Source organism: Myodes glareolus, chromosome 5 (assembly GCF_982192425.1).
Source record: "Myodes glareolus chromosome 5, mMyoGla1.1, whole genome shotgun sequence".
NCBI lineage: Eukaryota > Metazoa > Chordata > Mammalia > Rodentia > Cricetidae > Myodes > Myodes glareolus.
Genome location: NC_142030.1, coordinates 7953478 through 7979798, shown reverse-complemented (window position 1 = coordinate 7979798; position 26321 = coordinate 7953478). Strand labels below are relative to the sequence as shown.

The window sequence follows — 26321 nt, the reverse complement described above, 5'->3', positions numbered from 1 at the left end:
ATTTTTTATTGTCAGTGTTGGTGCTTGGGAAACCTCTGGGCCATCTATTCCTTTGAGGACAGGGTCCTAGCTTTTGTATCGTGGTCAGAGAGTGTAAGCCTGAGAAGTTGGCTGTCATCATTGCCAGTCAGGCAGGAAACGCATCAGCGGTGTTGGCGGAGTGGTGTGTGAGTGGAAGGGAAGATGTACCAACCGCCTCGAGGGCCATTGAGAGTGTCCATTTCAGCCTCTGTTCGGGAGAACACGGTCCACATTTCAGAACAGAGACACCCCAGACTGAGTCCACTGGCATCCTGTGGGTCCCTCTGGTCTCAGGGAGGACCATCATGAAGAAATCTTCACTGTTCTTTTTCTGGATCATTCCCATGTTAGCTGCTTCTATAGCCGTTGAAACATGGACCTGTAAGAAGGCTGGGCGCAGAGTTAAGGACTGTGGCAGACTGAACAGTAAACAAGCAGAGTTATAAGAGGATAAGCATGGGGCCTGTGCTGAGATCGCCAGCATCCGTGTGAAAGCTCAGCACTGTGGCATGGGCGATAACCCCAGGGCTGGAGACAGAGGAGTGCAGGGGCTCGCTAGCTGGGATCTAGAAAGTCACCTCGCTCCAGGCTCAGTCAAAGACACCGTCTCAGAAAGCCACTTAGAGAATAGTAGAGGAAGCGCATGGATGTCAGCCTCTGGCCTCTGAGACATGCATTAAGTCACACATGGACAAGCATACATTCTTAGGAATTCGGGGTGCAACAAGTTACGTTTTGGTTTGGTTTGGTTTTATTACCTCCAGGGTCCAGGGCAAATGAAAGGTATTGCAAGATAAGTTGTGTTTTTACCACAGCCCATGAGGCAGTGAAAACCCATCTGGTTGTGATATGCTTCCGGTTTTGCAGAACCTTGACATCCATGAGCCATCTGGCCTGTGGCTCTCTGTGAGGTGGGCAGCAGACACTGTAGGATGCCTGTGTAGTGAGTGAGGACACAAAGGCCCTAGGGCTCAAGTTTCTCAGCCCTGGGTAGATCTTCACCTGTGGGCTGTCATGTTCTCATTTCAGGAATTGTGGGTGAAAACGCCCAGCCGATCCTAGAGAGCAACATCGGGAACCGCATGCTTCAGAGTATGGGCTGGACACCTGGCTCAGGCCTCGGGCGAGATGGCAGAGGGATCTCTGAGCCAGTTCAAGCTGTGCAGAGGCCTAAAGGGTTAGGACTTGGATTTCCTCTACCAAAAAGCACTCCCACTGGCTCCGCTCCCACGTCAGGAAAGCCCACCTGAGCAGAAGAGAAAGGAAGAGAACTTCAGTTTTTGTTCCGCCCTATTGTTCTGAAGTGATTTCAGAGCTTTCTGGTGTGAAGCTGACCACTGCGTTGCCTCCAGCTAGCTTCCAGGCTGCGTAGTGTCCTGCCTCAGTGGTAGAAATGGGATTCCATCACAGTTCATGGTGCTGAAGTACTGACCTCAACCCTTTATGTTTCCTCATGATTTCCAGCAGTTTCTAGATGGGAAGAACAGTTGGTCTCTTATTTATTTGTTCCCTGACATCAGTTCTTGCTGCTGCCTTGCTCACACCATGCATGCGTGTGATGCCCAAACTAGGCCGAAAGGATCGAGTTTCTCATGATGCCTACATTAGGTAGTTCTGTCTGCCTCCATCCCCACCACCCCTATCCAGGGAGTCCTAAGCACATCTGGGAAAGGCTTGGTAAGCTCACATTCCTTGACTTTGGCTCTCATAAGGATTCGTGGCAATGATGCCCATTAATTCTTTGAATAATGTAGCATGAATTCACAGTGGGCAAACAGTAATCAGTATTTCCCTCACACATTTGGTGAAAGTTAAGCCTGTTGTCCTCATCACCAGAGTGCCCTCAGCATTACTCCAGTGCAGTTGATAAATCTTACCTCATTTAGAACAAAAAATAATCACTAAAAGAAAAATGTGTTTTTTAAGTTCATGCTGACTGAACTTTAAACCCTGACCTTTAGATGTCTACCTCTTCCCAAAGGCTGGTATTTTTTAAGGATCAGCTCTGAGATGAAGAGAGGGAGAGGTGATTGAAGGTTTTAGTCACTGAAGTAAATTATTAGACTCTTGAGTCAGTACTTGAAGATTTAAGTAGCTTTTCCAATAGCCAAGATGTCTGGCAGTGGCCTAACCTGCTCCCTGAGGAACAGGAGAAACTTAGGGGACCTGTCATTTTCAGATTAAAACACTTTACAATTAAGCAAGACAGCAAGTTCCTTCCATCCCATTACTGAGGTATTTCTGAGTCATTCTTTGTTCAGAAAATACTCATCTGTTATGCTTGTCATTAAAAACCCTGGTAATTATTGTTGCTTACCATTGTCTCTACTGGTTCAGTAAAGGTTGAGATAACCCACACAAGTCTACACTTGACCAAAAGCAGTGTGGGCTTCAATTTTTTAACTTGAAAATAGTTTTTTTTAATATTTTTTAAGGCAGTAGAAAGGTTTCAAAAGGTACCAGACTTTTCCTACGTGGTCCCCTAACGAAAATGCAGCCTCTGTAGTTTGGTAAGCATCTGCATTTCTTCTAGGAATTGTCTTTCCTGGGAGTGGTGTGGTGAGAAGTGGGCTGCCTAGGGCAGGACAGGTAGACACATGGGTGAGCTCTCTTGGAACCCTTGTGTTGGGTGAAACACTGCTACTTGTACATGTTTGTCGCCATTTTTAACAGTTGTCTTCCTAAATGCTTATTGTATTCATGTGGGCAGGAAGATGGAAGAGATTATACTAGTATACTATACTCAAGGGTCTATTCCAAAGTTGTTTGCTTTTCATTGTTTGAATTTCATTTCTTGAAGGTCTTTTAAAGCCCTCGGATTTTTAACAGCTCAGTTTTGAGCCAGTGAGAAACAAGCCATTGCATGCTTGGTTCTAAGCTTCAGAGGAAGTGGCTGCTGTTTTCACTGTATCTTGTTCTAGAGGCTGTATGGAGCAGCCCACACCAAGCCAGTGGGGCCTCCAGCGGTCACTGGTCTTTCTGAGTGCCTTCCATCGCTGACCTCCAGACGGTGGGAGCATTGGGAAGGTGCTCCCGAAGCTGCTCTGACACCAAAGTTCTACTTTTCACACTAGAGACTCCGTGACTCACAGGTGGCTGAGAACAGTTTCTATTTTACTAGTGTTTATCCCTCACATTAGCAGAGACAGCCCCGTGCTCCCCAGTCTGCCCACAGTGCCCTTCAGCATTCAGGTTCTTATAAAGGTCAGCAAACTTCAGGGTGCTCTGCTACACCCAACCACCGCTGAGGAGTGAACAACTGAAATAGGAAACTTTAGTGCAAGTCAAATGTCTGCTCAGGACGTGAATCCCACTGGTTTATGTTTAATAGAGAGTAATACATTTTTGTCAGTTCAAATTGCCTCATGCACCAACATCATCAAAGGAGTTTGTGATTTTAAGTGTATTATTTATAGTTCCTTTCAAAAGTGTTGAGAGTTTCTCTGCTTCCTCACGAAGCATGCTGCTGTCTGAAAGGTAACCAGTTGGGGTCTCTTCCCTTCTCATCCACTCAGTACAGGAGCCAAAGAATCCGAGCATGACTGCATGAGCAGTGTGACTCCACACTGTGTGTATTTGATGTTAGGCAGACGTGGATTGTGGTCATTTCCTCCCTTTTCCTTCCCGAAGTAAAATGTCTTAAGGGTATATTCCCCTTAAATCCACTTCCCTTTTTTTCTTAACTGATGTAGTGACATTAAAAGTGGCCAGCTATGCTAGTACCCACCTATATTCCCCAAAATCGGGAGATTAAGGTAGGAGAATTGCCATGAGTCCAAGACCAATCTAATCTATATAGTGAGTTCCAGGACAGATATGGCTACATAGTGAGACCTTGTCTCAAAAATAAATATCAATGGAAATCCATTGCTAAGTGCAGCTTGTCCATAAACTGGGTTCCATGTTTGAACACAATGGCTTGGGACTCCTGACTGTTGTGATTAAGCAGACAGAAGTTAAGACGGCAGGGTTAAATATGCATCTGTACATATGTGTACATACAGGTGCGTTTGCAGCCCACATTCGTATGCAGTATACAGACGTGATTGACAAAAACTGCCCTTCATTCATGTTTAGTGTTTCAAATTGGTATTCAGTGCATTTCATTTTGAGCAGATGTTTCATAATAGAGAAGTTGTTGGAATACTTTTAAAACCATTTTAACTTGTATTTTGTTTTTCAGAAAGAGAAATGGTCTACATTGGTACTGTAAAATGAAGTTGTTAGCAAGGAATACTTTGATTTTTTTGTAGAAAACTATTATTAGTTCAACAAAGAACTGAAATAATAAAGCACAGTGTTGAGAACATTATTTCTAATTCCTTTGTTTGCATATTTTCTTCTTAACCTTTTATTTCTTCTAATTTCTTTCTGCGTGTTGTTTTGCGGTGGTTGGGATTGAACCCAAGGCCTTCTGCACACCAGACAAGTGCCCTCCCACTAGGACACATCTCCAGCCCTTCTCTCCTGCGTCCAAAGTCATGAGATTGGGGCTGAAAATACCATGACCATATTTTGGAGATTCTGTTCAGTGGTAGAGTGCTGACATATCCTGCCGAAGCTCTGGGTCTGACCCACAGTAGTGGCTGACAGTTAACATTTAATAATATAATTCATTGCTTTTAAGCTCTGGGGATTCTCAGTGTCTCAAAAAAATTTTAAAGAAAAATTTGGCAATGTATCTGACTCACAAATTTATTCATAACTAATTGTAACCTGTTCTTCCGCACTTCCGTATTTTTGTTCCCTCTGAAACTGGAATGCACTGACCTTTAGGTTTCTCCCCCAGCTGGGATCACGTGACCAGGGCAGCATGCCTCACTTTCTCTCATGACCTTCTGAGACACTTGAAATGTTTGTAACTGTTGAGTGTGGTTTGCAAGAAAAGGCAATTCACTTTTTGTGGGGACAGAATCTTTTCTTGCACAAAAATGAGTCAAGTTGTTACAGTAAGTTGTTTTTGTCTGTTTTTTAGTTCAACAGGCACTAAACACTCATCTATGTAACAGGCTTACGGTGATAGAAAGTCAGCCAACAAGTGGACCATGAAGGCCCCTGCTGCTGAGTCCATCCAGAGCAAGGACTCATTACTTTACACAGCCGACACCTTAAGGAGCCTTGGATTTGTGTCTGGCGAGTCGCTGCCATTACCTGCCAGAATTATGATCTGCTGTTGCCACCACCGTGTGTCTTCTCTGTACATCAGCCTGTCACCTGGCTTTGAGTCATCACGTGGTTTAAATCACCCTCTGACTCTCAGCCCTCACTGCTGCATCACCAGAACCCCAGCTGTGTACGCCTTCCATGCTGAGGACAGGTTAGACACCATCAGAAGGGTGTCTATGTTTTGTTGTTGCTGGTGCCCCCACCTTGGTGTGACCTTTCCCAATAAATCACTCACAAATCATCCTTGACTTTTCAGCCCAAGTGTGATTAAAACACGAGCCCAAATAGAAACAGCCCCATTATCTCGAGTCTGTTTGCTCATCACTACTAAATTCTTGATGACTGGGTGTAACACGTGGCAATAGTCCTAGCAGTCAGGAGAATCAGGAGTTCAAGGCCAGTCTCAGCTACAGAGTGAGTTTGGAGCCAACCTGGGCTACAGGAAATTCTGTCTCAATAACTTGTTCACTTTGATAAGAGTTTTCAGAACTCTTTTTAGTTCTGAAGAGTATATCTTCGGTTAGTTTTATTTTTAATTCTGTATTTACTAAAGAATGATGCGTAAGGAAAAAAATGAACGTCTCTTAGATTCTTGTTTTTTATTGAGACAGAATTTTCTGTAGCCCAGGTTGGCTCCAAACTCACTCTGTAGCTGAGACTGCATAGTTGGGATGGACAAATGACCTAGAAGGATGGGAAAAGAGGATAGAGCAGGTTCTACTGAGTAGCAAATTGGGATGCCAACATTCTATATTGGTAGCTGTAGTTGTTTACAGAATCAGTGTAGGTGATCTGTGGTGATTTAGAAATGCCTTTCCTAAAGAGCGTTTGGGTGTGTGAAGCACTTGGGAGCACATGTTAAAGTGTGAAGTCTGACATGCAAAGCCACAGCATTCCTAACAGGACACTTTTGTAGTGTCTGGGCCGCTAGTTATTGGTGTGCAGCCCATGAGTCTTGACTCACACCTTCCTGTGCCTGTGCTTCCATCCAGTTATATCCAAGGCCTTTGAAAGCCCATCCTGGTCTATTCCACCTGATATGATATCGCAGGACAATCACCAGACTGAGAGATGAATTGCCAAGCACACTGGAAGCCGGTATGTTCTGACTCTCAGGCCATTGTGTTTCTCCACGAGGCCCCTTAACAACTCAGCTAGAAACAAGCAGCAGATTTTCCCTCCCCGACTCAGTGAGTAATTGTCCGCACCACAGTGACAGATGTGCAATACAGCAGCTTCTTCAGGAAAAAATTAACAGTTTGTCCAGCGTGTCAGCTCGCTCTTTTTAGTGCTTGGGAGGTCTTGGCCCCATTATGGATGATTTAGAAATTGAGGCAAGCGAAGACCAGCAGCCTGTTCTGAAAGCCTCCGTTAGTTGGCCTCATCTGCATTCCTGAACTGACTCGCATCCAGAAATTGGTGGAGCCCCTCTGGCCACAAGATGAGGATGGGCTGACAATGCCTTGATTTGTTGAGAGAGAATAAATGGATTTTCCAGAAGATGAGGAAATATCACCATTACTGGCCAATTTACAGCATTTTATCTGTTCTTCAAACATGTCACTTTTGTTATTGTTGCATGGTAATTACATAGTGAGACGGAAAGAAAACAAATTCTGGTTACGTATTCAGATGGGTTGCAAAATCATATAATCCTGATAAATGCCCATTTATGATACACATGGATGAAAGGTTCATTTTAATTTTGAATGGCTAGCTCAGCCATGAAGAGGGTCTAGGATTAAATCCCAGAGACTTCTGACTACATCAGACAAAGTCTCCCTCACCATTTGTTCCTCCATTCAGGGGGGTGCCATAAGGCATTTTCACAGACAGGGCCGTCTTGACAACACAGGCGTGCACTGAGAATTGCATTATCAGAAGGAGAATTCTTAGAGCACCGTCTTGCTCTGAGGACCAGTCTCTCCTAAAGGCTTCTTGAGAAGCCAGAAGACTTATGGGAAGGACCATCTTGAGAAATAACCCATTGTTTTTATCACCTCCCCAGTCACATTACATGCTTAGAAACTAGAAAGTGCATGCTGCCCCATATGTTCCTCCTCCTAGGGTGGCTTCTAGCCCTTCCCAGGCCAGTTAGCATAAATAGTTGAGAGACTGAAGGTGCTGATAAGGAAAATGAAGCCGGGAAACAAAGGTGAGCAGCATCCCAGGGCCACTTCTACAGCATCAGCTATGCAAATGAGCTTTTGCTTAGGGCGGGCAGAGCCAAAGGAGCCTTCTTACCCACTTGTCAGTTGAACTTATATAGCTCTCTCCTGGCTCCCAGCAAGGGTGCAGCAAAGAAAGGAAGGAGATTTACCAGCACTTAACCTTCCTTAGCCAAGGAGGGGCGCGTGCCACCTCTGTTCCCACTCCATTGGCCATTTGGGACTACTGAATCATGGGGAAGCTCCCCACAGTAGGAAACCACATGTGTATTCGATGAGTGTGAATTTCTCTTTTGTGTGTCCTTAGTGCGGGACATGTCCAGACTTAAATATCAAAGTAGCATGCTCTACATTCCATTGAGTCTCCAACACCACCAGTGTTGAGATGTGCCTTAATTTTACAGAGAGGCAGGAAGAACCAGGGAAGTTTCTCTCCTCTACCCATGACAGCGTGCTTCCCAGCTATAAGGTGAAGAAAATGTAAGTTTTGAACCATGAAACTATTTTTAAAAATGAGGAATGTCAGAGAAAACTGCATGGTGAGATGGGACTGGAGCTGCTCGTTAGAATGACAGGCAGGTCTGCCTGGCACCGTTACTATATGTGCTCACTGGTGCTGCTTTCAAAGCCTTTGCTGAACCTGGGGATAACAGTAGCTACCTTGTGAGATTATGAGGACCAAGTGGAGCCACACATCTGGCACTTAGTAGGTCCTTGCACCTACCTACCTTTTGCTCTGCTAGAGAGGTGGTGAGTTCTTGTTTGTGTTCTCTTGTCTAAAGGGCTGGGGGAGAGTATTGCCGGAGGGTTCACTCACTTTCTACCTTCCAGCCAACAGTCTAATGCCACGGCAATGGAGTACATACCGTTAGTAATAAGCTTGGTGACTCCAGATGAGATCGGGTTTTTAAAAACATATTCAGAGCTGGAGAGGTAGATCAGTGCTTAAGAGGGCTTGCTGTTCTTGCAGGAGACCCAGGTTTGGTTCCCAGCACCCCTGTCAGGCAGCTCACTATAGCCTGTAGCACCAACTCCAGGGCATCTGACGCCCTCTCGTGGCCTTTGATGGCACCGGATGTACGTATCCACAGACCCATGCACACACACAAATAGAAACAAATCTCTAAAAGCTACATTCTATTGGAAATATGTAAAGAGTAAAACTACAATTCAATTACTAACAGCCAATGAAAAGCTTCTTCCTGGCTGTCTATAGCTCCTGCGGGGACATCAGTGTGCCTGCCTTGGCCTCTGACTCACCATGACCCTCTTGACCTCTGCCTCCCATAGGCCCAGGACTGTGAAATAAAAACCTGTACCAGATTTGGTATTGACTACATCTGGCTCAGGACCCAGAAAACCCAGTTTGTATGATTTTCTCAGCCCAAAATTCTGTCTTTCCACAGTGTTTTTGATAGTATATTCTAAAACAGTACTTTCCAGGCTGCAATTTGTAAGAATCACCAGGAGGGCACTTTTTAAAAAATTGGAATTTTCAAACTCTCTTCTCAAAGAGGCACCTGTGGCATCAGCAAACCTGCCCATATCCAGGCATGGGCTCTTCGAGTGGAACCTGCTGGACCGCCTGCCCACACTTTTCCTGAGAACCATCTCAGCTTTACCACCCTTCAACTCTGCTGAAGAACTGAGGTCAAGTTCATCCAGTCTTGTTATGACTGGTGTGTTGAATGGAAGAGCCATTGTGAAGAAGAGAAGCAAAGAGTGTATAAATGGATCATAGGAATGAGCGAGGAGTGGAGAGATTGGAGGAAGGTGAGTTCCTTTTGGCCTCTGAAATCTCTCTGTGGAAAGCATGACCTATCTTCCCTGGGACCCACTCTACAAATTGGACAGGATACTTACTGTGTAGGCCTAAACTTGTTGCTAAACACATGAACCAGAGGGCAAGCCTTTCGCATCATGCCAAGATCTGTCGTGTTGTGAAGGAGGGTGGGATCCCTTTCGATGGTACTCTCTCAACTTCTTATTTACAGATCATTAAATATTTAATGGGGGGGTGGCATAAAAGCTGAAGTACCTAGACCAGTATTTATTAAATACTCATCATAGATTCAGATAAAACAAATCTGAAATCGTAATAACAGTCAATTGTCCCATTTTTAGATTTTATGTGAGCATACAAGAAGGTAAAATGGCCTGTCTGGTTAATATGGGACTCCTGAGCATTCTACCATGGTTATAATTCTTCCCTAAGAACTTAGTCTCGGTCCCAGAAGGCTCCCCTTTATCTTATAATAAATGCCCTTTTTTGCACAGGCTAAATTAAGAGGCTTCCTGATACATTCATATAATACTAACTCTCTGCTGGATGTTGGATAATACTGAAATGCATTGTAAAACACCGCAAAGAAGCCCTGGACTTGACCTATTGGATTCCCGCTGATTGTGCAGTCAGCTAAGGATGTAGTTTTTAAGGCGCGGCTATGCCTTCTAATGCTTTAATAAAGTTCTGTCCTGTGGCAAAAGAGCATGTTAAAGGACTCGGCCTCATATTTCTTTTATTTTTTTAAATCGTGCCTGACTGCATCCAGTATTAACCTCAGCATTAGTATCTATAGAAGGCCCATTATTTCAAAGAAAGACTCTGAAGTTGGAAACTAAGCAGAGTACTGCTGTACTTTTTAAATATGTTAATGAACATATGATATGTGGCATTTTTCACTGAACCATTTTACAGTTTTTGCAGAGTAAAGTGGAGCATAGCAAAGCTGTAAAAGGCCATTTGAACCCATGTCCTTCAGTCTTCCTGTCCCATCTGTGACTTCTGGCTTATCACAGTCAAGCAAATAAACCACCGCTGTTTGCTGGAGGAGGACAGTGCTAGTGGCTGCTACTGCAGCCCCTCATCAGCAACTTCCCCGTTCCTCCAGCCACCCTCCACCTGCTTCCAGCCTGTCACTTAGGATGCCCAGGGCTCCTTCCATCAGGGAGAAGCAACCAAAGAGCAGAGGCCAACAAGTTACAGGGGTGGGTGACCTTTGTTCAAAGCTAGTCTACCCCACTGGTTTCCGTGACAAGGTGTACAAAAGAAAACGCTAGAGCAGAAAGCCTGACGCTGTGAAGTGCCGTCTCTGTGCTGGGATCTCATGCCTCATCTTCCAGTGAGCCTCACAGACAGGTGTTGCCACCTCTCATTAGTTCCTGTTTATAAAGACTACACAGAACTTCCTCAGTGCAATGGGATTAGAAGAAGTCACATTCCTAAAAGATCAGAAAGTCCAAATAATGCAATACTTACGGATATATAATGCTATATCATTTACAGGTGACTTATTAGCAATTCAAATACTGAAGAAAAACTGGTGATGTAAACTAATCTCATCAGCCTGTGTATAATATCAGAGGTTTTTAAATGGTTTATTTATTTTAAGTATTTTCAAAGGTTTTAAATATTTATTCTTTTGATACCATTTTAACCTGTAATTTATGCCTAATATTACCTTCAAAATACAATATAGTGTACCAGCATTCTAGCCCAGATCATTTGCCGTTAAATTCAGAATTGATAGGGTCTACACAGTGGGTATTTGACAATAGCCCCTAACATACACACCTCAGGACATGCTGGTCTCATGTTCACAGAAACAGAATGATACGAACTGGGCAGTGTAGTCTTGGCCAGGAGCCCAAGCAGATTTCCCAGAACAGTAAGGAAAGGGTGGCTTTTCTTTTAAAGAACTGGAGTCTGGGACTACAACGTTCATGCTATATACAATCTGAAAAATTGGAATGAGTTCAGAGAGAATTAAGACAGACAAGAAAGGCTACGGGTCCTGACTAAGAAAAATAACAGCAAAGAATAATGCAGTTTTCTGAAGAGTGGCTACAGAGGGGACTCAAGAACCCTAGGAAAAATATAAAGATGTGAACACTAGGAAAGGATGGGTTTTGTTCAAAGCACCCTTTGTCTGGAGCATGACAACTGTAGTTTGCATAAACACAAAGACAAATACAGCGGGAGAGGCTAGAGTTTGGGATGAGGAAATCAGAACGTCACCGATTTGATGGGTAACATTAAAGCAACCAAAGGAAAGCATATCAGGATTCAGCCTGAATTAGCCGCCAAAGCCTGCGGAGAAGTGGCCAAATGCAACAGCTCAGCCTGGCTCTGAACAGAAATAGCCTAACCTACCTAGAGTTCACCATCTTTCTCTGTGACCAAATCAAAGCTGCAATAGACAAGGCCAGGAAATGCTTATTGGTGTGTCCCAGACTGAGTATGATTAATACAAGGTTTGACTATGATCTTTCTAGAATCCATGGTAGGACTGAGTTTGTTGAGACAAAGTTTCAGCTATGCGGTGCAGGCTGCCCTGGAATGCGACTTTCCTGTGTCAGTCCTCAGTCTTCCGAGTGCTGGAATTACAAGTGTGCACCGCTGTACCTGGCTTTGGATCCATTCTTTAATATGACTTTTGCATCTGTGAAAATAAAACATCTCGCAGGTCATTAGGCTAGATAAACGGCTCATTGCAGAGCAAAATGAGATCAATGGCAGTCGTATTCTGTCGGTGCAGGATGTGCCCTCTCCCTGTCCTCTAATTAAATGCTGCTTGCTAGGTATTTATGGAGCATACGCCATATGGCTACTGTGAGTACTGTATGAAATTCATACAGTACTCACTGCCCTTAAGAGACTTAGGATCTTTTTTAGAAACATAAATTCAGCAATGATATTCAAAACAGTCCATAAGCAGACTGGCCCCAACGTTGGCCAACGGGCACAGAAACCAATCTTATCTAAACAGATGTACTGCAAGGAATCATGCTGTGAACATGAGCTCTGCTCACAATGGACTTTCAAAAAGGAGAGTTGAGAAAAGTTATAATTTTTCATTAGGTGCTGTGTCACCGTTAAAAAATAATATCAATGTACCTAACCACACAGATCTGTCTACTGGCAACTGAGGTTTTCCATAATCTCTTATTTCTCTCAGTGACTCCCCATTTTTGTTCCTTTTTGGAATGTCCTTGTCTCTGCCTATATTCTTCATCTCATGTACCTTATAAAAAGGTTTGCAGTGCACTGTATATATTTTTAATCTAGTGAAATATAAACTCTTTTTACCAAGCTCACCTTTAAATGACTTTTATTCTTTTTCTCTCTTATGTGTTTATATGTGTGCACACAAGTGCACATGCATTTGGAAGCCAATGGTCTATATCAGGGATCTTCCTTCACTATTGCCCACTTTACTTCTTGAGACAGAGTCTCTCACTGAGCCTGGAGCTCCTCAGTTTTAACAGGAGGAGTGGGCCTGCTTTTCTTCCTGGCCACCCTGCTGGTTTACACCCGAAATAATCACACAGAAACAATGCTTATTTAAACACTGCCTGGCCCATTATCTCTAGCTTCTTATTGACTAACTTTCACATCTTGATTTAACCCATTTCTAACAATCTGTGTAACACCACGAGGTCGTGGCTTACTGGGAAAGATTCTAACCAGTGTCAGTCTCAGGCAGGAGCTTCATGGTGCCTACCACACTGCCCTTCTTCCTCCCAGCATTCCGTTCTGTCTACTCCACCTACCTAAGTGCTGCCCTATCAAAAGGCCAAGGCAGTTTCTTTATTCAACCAATGAAAGCAACACAGACAGAAGAACCTCCTACACTACTCAGTTGAATAGACTGACTGACTAGTGGTCCAAGGATGTCCAACCCCAGCACTGTCATGAGCAGCTTTTTACATGGATGCTGGGAATTTAACCTTATGCTTATATTCCAGGGCTTTGACTGACTGAACTACTCCCTAGTTCTAATATAATTTTTATTTATATTTATTTTTATGTAATTACTTTCTAAACAGTTACTAACAGAGTGAAAATAACATTTTCATTTTCTTTGACAGGATGATTGATTCTTAATTGCTTCTCTGTGAAAGATGATGGATAGATAGATGTAGTAAGGAGGCTGCTTGTTTGTTCCCGGCTGCCCAGACTTTCAAAATAACCACACAGAAACTGTATTAATTAAATCACTGCTTGGCCAATTACTTAAGAGTATTGCTAGTTGGCTCTTACATCTAGAGTTAACCCATCTCCAGTATTTTATATTTTACCATGAGGCTCATGGCCTACTGGCAAGGTTTCAACATGTCTGTCTCTGGTGGAAGCTTCATGGCTTCTCTCTCTGCCTTCCTTCTCCCAGCATTCAGTTGAGTTTGTCCCCGCCTAGCTCTGTTCTACCCTATCAGGCCAAGCCAGTTTCTTTATTAACCAATGGTATTCACAGCACAGAGAGGGGAATCCCACATCAGATAGATAGATAGATAGATAGATAGATAGATAGATAGATAGATAGATAGATAGATAGATAGATAGATTTTTATATTCTAATGTAGATACTAGCTCCTCAGCTCCAAAGTGCATGTATTCATTTTCAGTTAAATAGTTACCTAAGAACTAATTCATAATTGAAATTTAACTCTCTGGATTAACGGGTAAGTGAGGGTGAGAGATTCCATAGATGCAAACTCTGTACAGAGAGGGACATTTAAAACTGCTTCACACTTTAGAAAAAGCCAGCAAAAGCTTTGTTTCCACACCCAGTGTGAGAAGCACTGTTTGCTTGATTTTATTTCTCGCATTTCTTAACTAAGAGGAAAGTTCACAGAAATCTGTAAACAAAATATCCGCCAGAGGTGACAAGAGAGTAAGTCACACACATTCTTCTGCACGTTGCCTTTTGTGAAGTTGGCTGGCACCTGCAGTTTACCAGTGTTGAACCTGCTGCTGACCACATTCTGATGTAGAAATAAAGGCTTGACTCTGAGGTGTCTATAAAATCATTCTGCAGGAAGATAAACCCCAACTTCAACACGGCAGGAAGAAGGAGCCCAATAGCCCTGGCTGCTGGGTAGACCTCATGGTTAACTCAGTCTTCACAGGCTGTCAGCATGGCTGAGCAAGAAGGTCACAGGTAGCCTGAATGAGCTTAGCAGAGGCAGTCAGTCTCTGCTTGATGCTGCTTAATGCCTGCAGAGGAGTCCTCCATCCTGGGCCCTGTGTGAATGAATGGTCTCTAAGTACACAAAGTGGTTTTTTTGAAATCTGAATAAGAGCTCAGCTATCATCTACAAAATTGTGGTTTGTGGAGTAGAAATTATGACGAGATCCAGTTTTTCACTTTGTTTTATTGGCAAGCATCCTTTGAGAGGCCGGCTCTTCCCATAATAAACAGTCATGGGACACAATTGTTTTGTAATATGGTCTCCGCGTTTGATTGCAGGGTCTGCAGGCTTCAGACAGTAGGGACGCGATGCTTAAGCTTCTTCACTTATTGCCTGCTGGTGCACAAATACAGGATTTGGCAATTTAGCCTAAAGCCTTAGTCTCTCCCGCTCTGGGAGGTATGGAGAACAACTTTCCACAGGCCCTAAGGCAAGAGGAGGCCCCCTAAAGCTGAAATCAGAGCCAAGGTGTGGGCCAACCTCATGCATAATCCACTCACAAAACATAGGCTGATAGACCCCTTGCCAGAGCTGAACTCTGGACTCCCTACTACTGAAAAGAAATAATAATAAAAAAAAATGGCCAAATTCTCATAAATGCTGAAAAGAAACAGCTGGTTGCCAGAAAACCTCTGTAATAATAGGAACAGAAATAAAACCAAAGCCGAGTACAAAAAAGGCTTCTATCTGAGGAGAGAATCGATGTAAAGAATGCACAGGCACATTTGTGTGCACCAGAAGGCAAGGGCGTCAGGAAATCTGAGAGTCAGAAGCTCTCCTGGTTGCCATCAGACAGTACTCCGCAGTACATTGTAAAACACCGCCGGTAGCATGTGCTGCCAGGGTCTGCCGCACCAAATTGGTCACCCAGAAGGACAGTGCCCCTGTAACAGCAATAAGTGGAACTGTGGTATTTGTTCAGGAGCAGCTCTGCTAACTCTGCCTGGCAACAGGCCTCACAGAATTTTGCAGGACTCAAATTTGCTATTGGCTGCCTACTCAAGAAGTTCACTACATCGCAACCTATATCTGTTAAGACTGGGAAGTCACATTTATAGAATATTGGTCAGCTGTGTTAACATGCAGTAGAACCATTGACTTATAGAAGTTAGGGTTTCAAAACTGGGTAGGATGCATCCAGAGCCCAGGCATCCATGTAAATTCTACCAGTATTTATATATTTCAAGAGAAATCTTTTCACTTTGTTTATTTTCTACCCTCAGGTGTGTGCAACCTTCTTAAGAAGTGTAAGAACTGGGTTCTGAGGAGCAGCATTGCTGGCCTATTTCCATTCCTGTTGCTCTGATTTAAAGAAAATTACTCTTTAAAAAACAATGTAGAAAGAAGGGAGCTATCTGAGGTCACCGTTGCAGGTTATAGTTCACCATTGAGGGGGGTCAAAGCAAGAATTCCAAGCAGATAATGACATCCACAGTCAGGAGCAGAGAGAGAAAGCATGCGTGCACAGTTGCTGTGCCCAGCCAGGACCCAGCTAACAAAATGGTGCTGCACACATTCAGGGTTGGCATTCCTACCTCTATTGAAAAGTCCTTGGCAGATATTTCCGCAGTCCAGCCTGGTCTAGACAATATATAAGACTCCATTTCCTGTTAATTCCTGTTAATTCTACATGGTGTCAAGTCGAAAATATTATGAAGCTACCACAGTGACAGTAGGAAGAGCAGCAGATGCTAATACATGGCTCTGGCCCACCAGACATACTTGTTTTGAATAACCATGGTACTATGGTGACCGTCCTCTCCAAAAATGCTGCTGAAATATAATTACCATTGAAACAGTATGGAGAAGGCAGGATCTTCAAGAGATTATTGACTCATGGTGACTCCATCCTCAGAAATGGAGTGATGATGGAATCTCAGGACTGGGTTTTATATATAGTGAGTCTGGCTTTCTTGACATGCTATGTCTCCTGCCTTTCTGTCCCATGATGCCTTCCACTGTACTGAAATACCAAGAAGTCCTTTGACAGATAAAGCATGGACTTCATAGCTTCCGGTTCTGTAAGAAATACTTTTTTTCATTATAAACTACCCAGCCCCTATAATTCAGTGACAACAGAAAGTAGGCATGATATTTGGGCATCTGGAAAGTTCCCCCTCCCCTCCCACATACCCCATTCTGCCCTTACTTTCTCAAGTATTTCTATAAAGATCAAATAAATTGGCATTATGCAAAATCATGTTGAATATTGAAATGTTATATAAATCTGCAGAGAAATGTTTGCCCAAAACATTTATCGAAAGCATTAAGAGCTATGTCTGGTGGTGAATGCCTAGAAACTACACACTCAGGATGGTGAGGGGAGAAGATCACATTCTACTAAGCCTGGGCCACATAACCTGATCTTGTCTGAAAAGAAAAAAGAAATAAATGAACAAGTCACTAAATAAAATTAAATACAGCCTTAGAGCTAGGGATATAGCTCATTTGTACACTGCTTCACCTACCATGTGTGAGGCTTATGGTTCAAGCCCCAGAATTACGTGCATAAATATATGAGTAAGTAAAAAAGCTTCAGATTTTCAAGAATTTATAAACTTTACTATGTAATTGATAAAATCAGGTGTTCTTCTGCTGAGTCTTAAAGCCAAGCCTTTGGCATATAGACACAACCATGCAGAAGGAAGAAATAATGAAAATAAAGATGGGGGAAAGGCATATGGAGCTGTGGGGTGTCTTTCTGTACACTTTGAATATGTGTTGCTCTCACTGGCTGATAAATAAAGCTGTTTTGGCCTATAGCAAGGCAGGATAGAGTCAGACAGGAAATCCAAGCAGAGATGCAGGAGAAGTGCAGAGTCTGAGAGATGCCATCCAGCCACACAAGGAGCAGCATGCCAGCAGACAGGTAATGCCATTGCCACGTGGCAACACTTAGATGAATAGAAATGGGTTAATCTAAATGTAAGAGCTAGAAAGTAATAAGCCTTGGTCATTGGCCAAACATTTATAATTATTATTAAGCCTCAGAGCAATTATTCAGGAATGACTGGTGAGAGAGAAACTCTGATTACATATAGTGCCCAGCACCTGACTTGGTTCCACATAAGACTTGAAAAAAAATTTAAGTTTCTGAACACACAGAAACAGAGTCACACAGGGCTTCCTAGTCTCACAGTCTCATACCAATAGTAGCCTGTCTCCCAACAGCTGCCTACAAGATGGAGCCAGCTACCATGAGCTAAGCAGCATGACAAGTTTCTTCGGTCTCAACAGACCTCAGTACAAAGAGGCTAATCAGCTACACACAGTATAGTAGGTTTAGCTTTTGCTTATACAGACAAAAAAAAAGACTAAATGATATATAATAAAAAGAGGTACAGACAGAAAAACATCTAAGCAGGTTCCAATTTTTTGTTTGTTTGTTTTGTTATTTGGTTTGGTTTTTCGAGACAGGGTTTCTCTGTGTAACAACTCTAGCTGTACTGAAACTAACTCTGTAGACCAGGCTGTCCTCGAACTCACAGAGATCCACCTGCCTCTGCCTCCTGAGTGCTGGTATTAAAGGAATGCACTAACACCACCCAGCTATGATATGTTTTACAATGTGTGTAGGCATAAGAAAGAAAAAGGGTATAGGCAGTCATAGACTATAAAAATAAAACAAGGACTTTAAAGAGACAGTAAAATAAAAAGAAAAAAAGCCACATAAAGATGGGAAATACACAGGGAGCCTGGATCCAATATGTTATTGTGTTGATTTTGAGTTTTTTGATGGCTGATGGGCAAGTGGCAGCTTCTGGGAGACATGGGACCAAAGAGAGACTGATAAAATACACCAAACTAAATATTTATACATGACTTAACTTTAAAACGGAAGTTAAAAATGTATAAAATGAAACTTAAAAGATGCATTGCTTCGGAGAAGTTGTTCTGCTTTTATTTCCACAGGAAACGAAAGGCTATGGATTCCTTCCAGGTTGAGATCAGCTTTGATCAAGGGAGACCTCCTGAACCTTGACAGGTGATAATCTGTCAACAAAGGTTATAACTGGTCTTCCCAGGACTCGACTATTGTCTTAAATTTTCTCAGAGCCCCTAAAGATACTTTGTCCACAGACAGTAGGAAGTAGTTTTGGAGAAAACAGCATCCACATTCCCAAGAATTGCGAGGTTTAAATGGTTTTTGGTTATTTGGTGGGTTATGGATGTTTGCTATATTTAGGGGAATATGTGAATATAGGATAAAAATGCAACTATTAATCTCAGATTTTTTCATTGGTGTAGATTTTGATATAATACAAATTTAAAGTTAATTTGTTACATTGTATATATGTTTCTATTGTTTAAAGGATTTTTAATATTGATATTAATTTAAGGTTATTTTCCTTATACTGCACATCTGTTTTTATTTTTGCTTAAGGTATTAATTATACAGCTCATCCCTATACAGCTTAATTATTCAATATGGAGTTTTAGTCCTTAAAAGCTATTCAGGATAATAAAGAAGTACAAGCTAATAGTCACCCATATCTATCAAACTGATAGTCATGTTAGTTATATTTTCAAGGTAATACAGAGATATTTTTCAGATAGCTATGTGATCTTCAAACACGTCAAAGACTTACAGAATATGGCATTCAAAATGTTTTGATAATTTAGACTTTTCTCAACATGAAATGCATCTGCTCCTGGCAGCACCACTTACTTCTGATAGGATGATGGGCATCAAAGAAACTTGTTATGGGGTTTGCTTTCAATGTGAAAAGCCTAGCCATTTGGGCAAGAAACTGCTCTTGCCTGGACCCCTTGACAATATGCTGTGTAAACTAGACATGCAGAACTCACAGGAAGGTGTTCACTGAACTTTGCCAAATTAGATGGGATGGTCCTTCAGGGTTCCTGCTTTATAGAAGAAATTGCCTGAGCACCACCAATAAGCCACTGGTAACATGGTGATACACAAATTAATAGAAATAATAGAAATGGGTTTGCTTAAATGAAAGCGATAGCTAGTAATAAGCCTGAGTCACTGGCCAAACATTTATAATTAATATAAGCCTCTGAGTGATTATTTAAAGTGGCTACCTGGCTGGGTGGGATAGAAAAGACTCTGGTTGCAATATGGTCTCCTATTGTCAACTTGAAAAGACCTAGAGTCACCTGAAACAAAAGTCTCGAGATATTCCCTAGATCAGGTTAGCCCATGGGTGTGTCTGTGGGGGATTTTCCTTACTCTTAATAGGGGAGGGCCCAGCCCATTGTGAGCAGCTCCATTCTCTAGGCAGGTAATCCTGAACTGTATAAGAAAACTAACTAAGCTTTAGCCTGTGTGAGACAGCAAGCAGTGCTCTTCCATGGTTTCTGCCTCAAGTTCTGGTCCTGCTTTTCTCAGTGATGGCCTGTGACCTGCAACTGTGAACTAGATGAACCCTTTCCTTCCCCAAGATGCTTTCAGTCCAAGTATTTATCATGGCAGCAGGAAGGAAACAAACATAGGGCTTACTCAAAGTCTAGAAAGTAGTCTCATTTGCCTACGTCATGGGATAAATAGCATTTAAGGAAAGAGTTGGTTTTGATGTCCCTGTTTTTAATACGTATTCCATATGTGATTCTGTGTGCGTGTGTGTGTGTAAGTGTGTGCAAGTGTGTATGTGTATGCCTACATGAGTGGATGCCATGGTGTGTGTAGAGGCTAGAGAACAACTTTCAGAAATTTTGTTTTCTCCTTCCACATGAGTCCTAGGGCTCAAACTCCAACTGTCACACTTGGCAGGAAGCATCTTTGTCTGCAAAGCCGTCTCTCTGGCCTCACATCTTTATTTTAAATGCAAATTTTGCATCCTTTTATTTCAAGTGTTTGTTACAGCAATATGGTATCGGCAATGTGTCTACTACATGACATCTAGATGGGTAATATTTACAGCTCAGCCTATTTGCTAGCATTACACAGTAGTCCCTGATACAGAGTATGTTGAATTTAACCTCAAAAATTTCAGGATAGTTTTCTTACATTTTTTCTATTCTTTGATATAATGGCAGATTTTTAATGTTAATGTTTCCATTGTCTTAATATTCTCGCTTGTCTCATTTATATTCTGAGATTAATGATACTCCCAACACATTTGATTTATCATTTAGAGAAAGCACTTGCTCAGAAAGTCAGTGCTGGAGATTAAATGGTGATTGCCCGCAATGAATTTCTTCTCAACATCTGCAAAGACGATTTGGCTTTTCTTCCACTTAACTCTAAATGAGAGTTCTTGAACATACTTCAGCAGAATTCATATTGGTTTTCAAAATATCTTTTCAAAGCTAGGGTGTTAAAAAGTCACATGTCTAATGCTTATTTTTCAAAGCTATCAAAGATGGGTATCTTTCACTCAAATTCTAGCTGATACTGCCCAGTTAAAGTACTTAGCTTTTCTACATTCAAATGGGAAATGCTTACTGTGTCCCCGGGCCTCATGTGTGTTAACACCTGTCTCCAGCCCAAGACAATGTCCTGAGAAGTTTAGAAGGTGTAGAGGTGGACCTGGCTGGAAGAGGCCAGTCTTTGGAATTCATCCATGACAGATATACCCACATCTAGTTCTGATGTGACTTTTCTGGTCCCTGATATAGCAGCAGGGAGAAGCCATAGGGAAGCTCCACCCACTTGAGCCCCTTACCATGCCTTCTCTTCATGGTGGAAAGTAGTCTCTTAAGCTTTAAGTTAGAATAGATCTCTCCTCCTCTACATTGTTTCTATTGGGTCTTTTGTCCCAACAAAGAGAAAAATAACCAAAACTATCTTTCTTTTCATGGCAATATTATTTCATGTTTGTGGAGTACTTCATTATCTAGTATCTAGTGAGCATACGCACATGTCTGCACATACACACACATGTACATGCTCTCTCTCTCTCTCTCTCTCTCACACACACACACACACACACACATATATATATGTATATATATATGTGTGTATATATATATATATATATAATCACCATACATGTACCATGTATAGAAGTCAGAAGACATCTTTCAGGAGTTGGTTCTCTCCTTGTATTTGGTTTGGTTTCAGGGATCCAACTTCTGTTTCCAAGCATGGTGGCAGATATTTTTCCCTATGAAACCATCTTTCCAGCCCTTAAAGTCATTTTGAATAAACATTTTGGTATGTTAAACTTTCCTTTGAATGGAATTAAGTTCCATAACCAATGCTGTGTAATAACTTCAACTATATTTTAAATGTGGCTACTGCAGCTAATTCCTAGGATCTATTTAGGAGGGCATTATGTCAAGGTTATAGAAAAGAAGCTAATCCTAAATTAGAATGACATTTCAAAAGAAAATGTGGTATAAACAAAAACGTACTGTTCTTGTCTTTAGAAGAGGCATAGTTTTGACCTAAAACCTTTTGTGATCATATCTCCTATTATATTTGAAGTTGACAAGATATTATATAAAGCTCTTGATCACTACAATGTACCAGTCACTGTAGACGCTAAGTAGAAAAGGGGGAGAATGTATAACATACAAGTTACACACTGATTTAATTTCATTTGTCCACTTGGCAGGATTTGGAATTGCCTGGGGAGGGAGTCTCGATGAGAGACTGTCCAGATCAGGTAGATCTGTGGGCTTTTTTTGGTAGGGAATTACTGTGATTATGTTAAATGAACATAGGCGGTACCATTCCCTCTCCGGGAGATCCTGGACTGTGTGAGTAGAGACAGTGAGCTGAGCACTAGCGTGTGTGCATTCATTGCCCCATTCTTCTGGCTGTGTAATAATGTGACCAGCTGCATCAAGCTCTTGCTGCCTGTTTCTCCCACCATGACTTACTGTACCCTGACTGTGCGCTAAAATAAGCTCCTTCTGCCTTGAGCTCTTTTGTCGGGGTATTTATCATAGCAGTAGAAAGAGAAACTAAGTCACAGACCTTGCCTGAAATAACTCTGGGTAGCATTGTTCACTTTAGTGTTATTAGGAACTGTGTTATTAAGACATACCTGAGACAAGCTCACTTCACAAAAGAGGCTTCCTTGACTCACAGATCTAGAGGTTCGAGATCAGGTATGGGTGGGGAGGAGGGATAAGACCTGGTAAAGGACTCACCACAGATGACTTCCCGCCATGGCAGGAACATGTATAGAAGGTAAGTAATTGTAGGACCACAGAGAAAATCAGTCTGAGCGGGCCAGACTCAGATTTTCCTACCAGCCCTTCCATGAGACGTCAGCAATGCCCTAACAGAAATACAGAAGATCCATCTGAAGACCCAGCTGAACCAAGGACCTTCCACCAGACACATCTCTTGCTCTACAGTGTCCCATTACCTCCACCCCTGCAGAACAAACACTGACCAGTTGGATACCTGGTAAACAAGCCATACCCAAATCATCACATACATAAGAGTCAAATGTGAGACAAACTACAAGCTGGAGGATGGAGTGAGCCATCTCCACATGAGATAGCACTGTACTGGACCCTAAGTAATGTGTGGTGTAATGTCATTTAGCGTTAAAAGTGATGTTCCAGGGTGTCGACAAGGAGTAAACTGGTGATGGCTAATTTTCATCATCAACCTGACTAGATTATAATAACCCAGGAGACAGTTCTGGAACCGGAGGAAGAAAGGTCTACCCTGAATATGGGTAGTGCCACCCCAGACTGAATAAAAGGGGTAGGGGATGAAATTCAGCTTGGTGTTGACATTACCTTCTGTTTTCTGAGTTGCCCAGTTGTGAGCAAGCAGCCTCACACTTCTGCTGCCATGGCTGAGAGCTGCGCCTGCTGCTGTACCTTCCTCATCTGTGAGCCAAGCCAAAGCCAAATCCCTCCCCCAAAATTGCATGTTTTGCCACATACGTGTGTCCAAAAGGAGAAAAGTAATAGTCACTTCAGGTCACTACCTGAGCTGTGGTTCAAATGGACATTGCCTGATTCTGATTCCCAACTCTGTCTACTTGGCTGCAGCATTTAAAAAAATCACATTTTTTTTTTCTTTAGAATACAATCTTGTGGTCAAAAGATGGATGGAAGGGAGCAAGCTCATTTCAGAGACCATTCTGTCACTCCAATGCTGGAAATAGTAGCAATGGATAAAAGTGTCCTCCTATCTGTTACTTCAGAATGTCACCACTGCTAAGTGTCTGAACTAAGCTAGGGCTATGTTAAATTCAGAATAGGGATCCAAGCCAGCTAGATGATTCAGAGGGTAAAGGTCTGCAGTGACTTAATGAGATGTCCCCCATGGTCCCAGGCATTTTAGTCCCTTGGTCTTTAGTTGGCTGCACAGGTTTAGGAGCTGCAGGCTTGCTAGACGAAGTATGTCACTGGGCTTTGAGGTTTTAAAGTCATGCCCCATTCTCAGCTTGCTCTCTCTGCTCCCTGCTTATGGATGGAGATGTGTAAGCTTCAGCTGCCATGCTTGGCTGTGCAGCACCACCAGTCGTGTTGCCAATAGACTCTTATCTCTCTGGAACTGTAATCCTGTAACGGTATTTCATTTGTATTTTAACAAATAAAGCTTGCCTGAAGATCAGAGAGTAAAATAGCCAAACTGCCATCCTTACAGACCAGGCAGCAATGACACACACCTTTAACCCGGTAGCCACACTAGTTTGCCATAGAAACTAGGCAGTAGTGGTGCACATCTTCAATCCCAGAACTAGAGAGGATTATAGGCTGGGAGGAAACAGCTCTCGGGCACAGTCTTATTCTGAGATTCTTGGAGGCAGGATTGCCATTTTCGGACTGAAGTTGAGATAAGAGTCAATGACTGGCTTCTTTGCTTTTCTGATCCTTAGGTCAAATGCCAATTTATGCCTGAGTTTTTATTAATAATGCTTCACAATCTTAATTAAGCCCTCTCTTCTATAAGTTGCCTTGGTCACTAATTTTATCATCATGATCATCATCATCATTATTATTATTATATCACAGTAGTAGTAAAAAGTAATTAATACAAGGTACTTACCACCAAGTCTGGTAACCTGGCTTCTATTCTGGGGATTCACATGGTTGAAAGAGAAAATGGACTCTTGCAGGTTTTCCTATGCCCTCTACAACCATACCATTGCATCACCTGTGTGTGCATACTTACGCACAAGTACACACGTGCACATACAAATACCGCATAGTTTTTAAAACTTTTGAAAGAACATGGATCCAAATCAAGAAGGAGTTATGGGAGGAATTGTGGAATTGGGCTTCTGTGGCGTATGAAACGTGTGAAGGGACAGAAAGGTGAAAGTCTAAAAAAAAGACAGTTTTCTAAACTGGGCCTCTGGGTGACAGGAATGCCAACTGGAACAAGGTCAGTGTGGGAAGACAAACCATTTCACGAGTGTCGAAAAGAGGGTGCCCTTGGGACATCCAAATGAGAACACAGGTTCAAAGGGCATTTTCAAATGCTTGGGAGTAAATGTTTTCAAAGCTATTCTCTGCCTTCTTATGCCATCCCGTGCCAGTGTAGGAGTTCCAGGGCTGTAAGACGTGCATTGGCTGCACTCTCTGAACAACCCAGGATGTGCTTATGACATTTAAGGCCAAAGACATGACCAGACAGTAGAAGTCTATGAAGAGGAGTCTACACATCATTATTTGACCCTAACGCAAAAAGTTCCTCCCTCGGGACCCATAAAAATGCACATAGGGAGATGTTTATGAAAGTGAAATGAAAATATACCTGTGCAGAAAACCAGAAAAGGAGGCCACGAGTGTCAATCAGTGCGCCTTCAGATGGCCTAGAGAGCTGCAGAGCCCTGCAGCCTAAGTGCCTGAAATAATATGGCTTTCTCAGGAACCACCCAATCCCATATCAGGATACATGTACACATACATAAACACGTGCCACACACAAATGGGTTGCCAGTAATAGGGTGTGTCATTCCTTCCCACAGGTTTCTTAAATCAGTGCTAAAATCAAGCTAACCTCACCAGCAGTGGTTGGGGTTGCAAATCAGATGCAGCAGGACCATGACATACAGGCCATGACGCCTCTGTAAGACTCAAAACAGAAAAAAAAAATGCACCACATTCGGTGTTCACAAGCATTTCAGGGAAGGACTTTTGCATTCTTTGGAGAGTGCATAGCCATAATTTGGGGGGGGGAGAAAAATATGGTGATATTTAGATGTTTAAGTAGTTATGGTCATTGACTCAACATATTTTAGACCTAGCACATCAAAACCATGGTGCATATTAATATAAGTACAGAGGTATAATGAAACACTAAAAGGGTGAGCTGGGAAAAGCTCAACTTTTCTATCGCCTGAGAAGATTATGTTTTAGTTACACCATTTATTACCATGTATCTTTAAAGCACTAAATAGATCCAGCTGTTTGAGATTCGAACGCTGCCTAGGGTGTATTGAGGGAAGGGAGGAGTCACACCAAATGACGTTCCAATCAGAAACTCACTCTGACCTGTTGAAGAGATGCCTGAAATCTGTGCCTGTGAGCAAACGGGTGGGAGGGGCTTCTGACCTCAGTCTCCTCTGCAGGCTGCAGCTGGAGTGAGGATGAAGTCTGAGGTCACTGGGTCATCTTTTTAGAACTAAAACTGAATTTTGCAACTTAAAATTCACTTCAAAGAGACAAAAATTACAGTTTTCTACGTTCCACTAAATTTATGTTTTAAACAAGAAATGAAGGATTGATGTGTAGTCGGAGGCTGTGTGCTCACACAGTAGGCTTGCACACCTGACCATTAGTCTAAGCATCTGCTGTGTGCTTATGAAGCCATTATATATTCATGACAAATGGAAAGTGATCTAAGGCTTGGACATTCAGTGCTGGGGGCGGGGCATTGTCCTAAAGCACATGTGTAGATATTAGAGGACCACTTTTGGGGAGTCAATTCTGTCTACTGCGTGTTCTGAAGTTCAGACTCAGGTTCTGAGGCTCCTGCAGTGCAAGCCTCTACCTGCTGAGCCGTCACACCAGCACCAACTTCAGAGTCTTAAACTGTGATGTTTTCTAGTCCATCAACTCAGCATTACATCACAGCAGAAAGCTGAGTAACAGGGAGGTGAATGG

The 26321-nt window shown here is 42.5% G+C and overlaps 1 protein-coding gene across 8 annotated transcripts in view; it reads left to right on the top strand.

Moving 5' to 3' along the window:
- The window catches only part of Gpatch2 (G-patch domain containing 2), a 210976-nt gene that overhangs the window by 148182 nt on the left and 36473 nt on the right, over positions 1-26321 (top strand). For 4 of the 8 annotated variants that reach the window (XM_048439481.3, XM_048439480.3, XM_085687565.2 and 1 more), the window contains one exon: positions 1051-4333. The exons of 1 other annotated variant lie outside the window; for it this stretch is intronic. In XM_048439481.3, the coding sequence (XP_048295438.1) occupies positions 1051-1271 (221 nt within the window). In that variant the 3' untranslated portion in view covers positions 1272-4333. Of the gene's footprint in view, positions 1-1050; positions 4334-4996; positions 5429-26321 lie in introns of those variants that run through there. 3 more of the 8 variants (XM_085687571.2, XM_085687566.2, XM_085687568.2) reach the window with 2 other exon arrangements.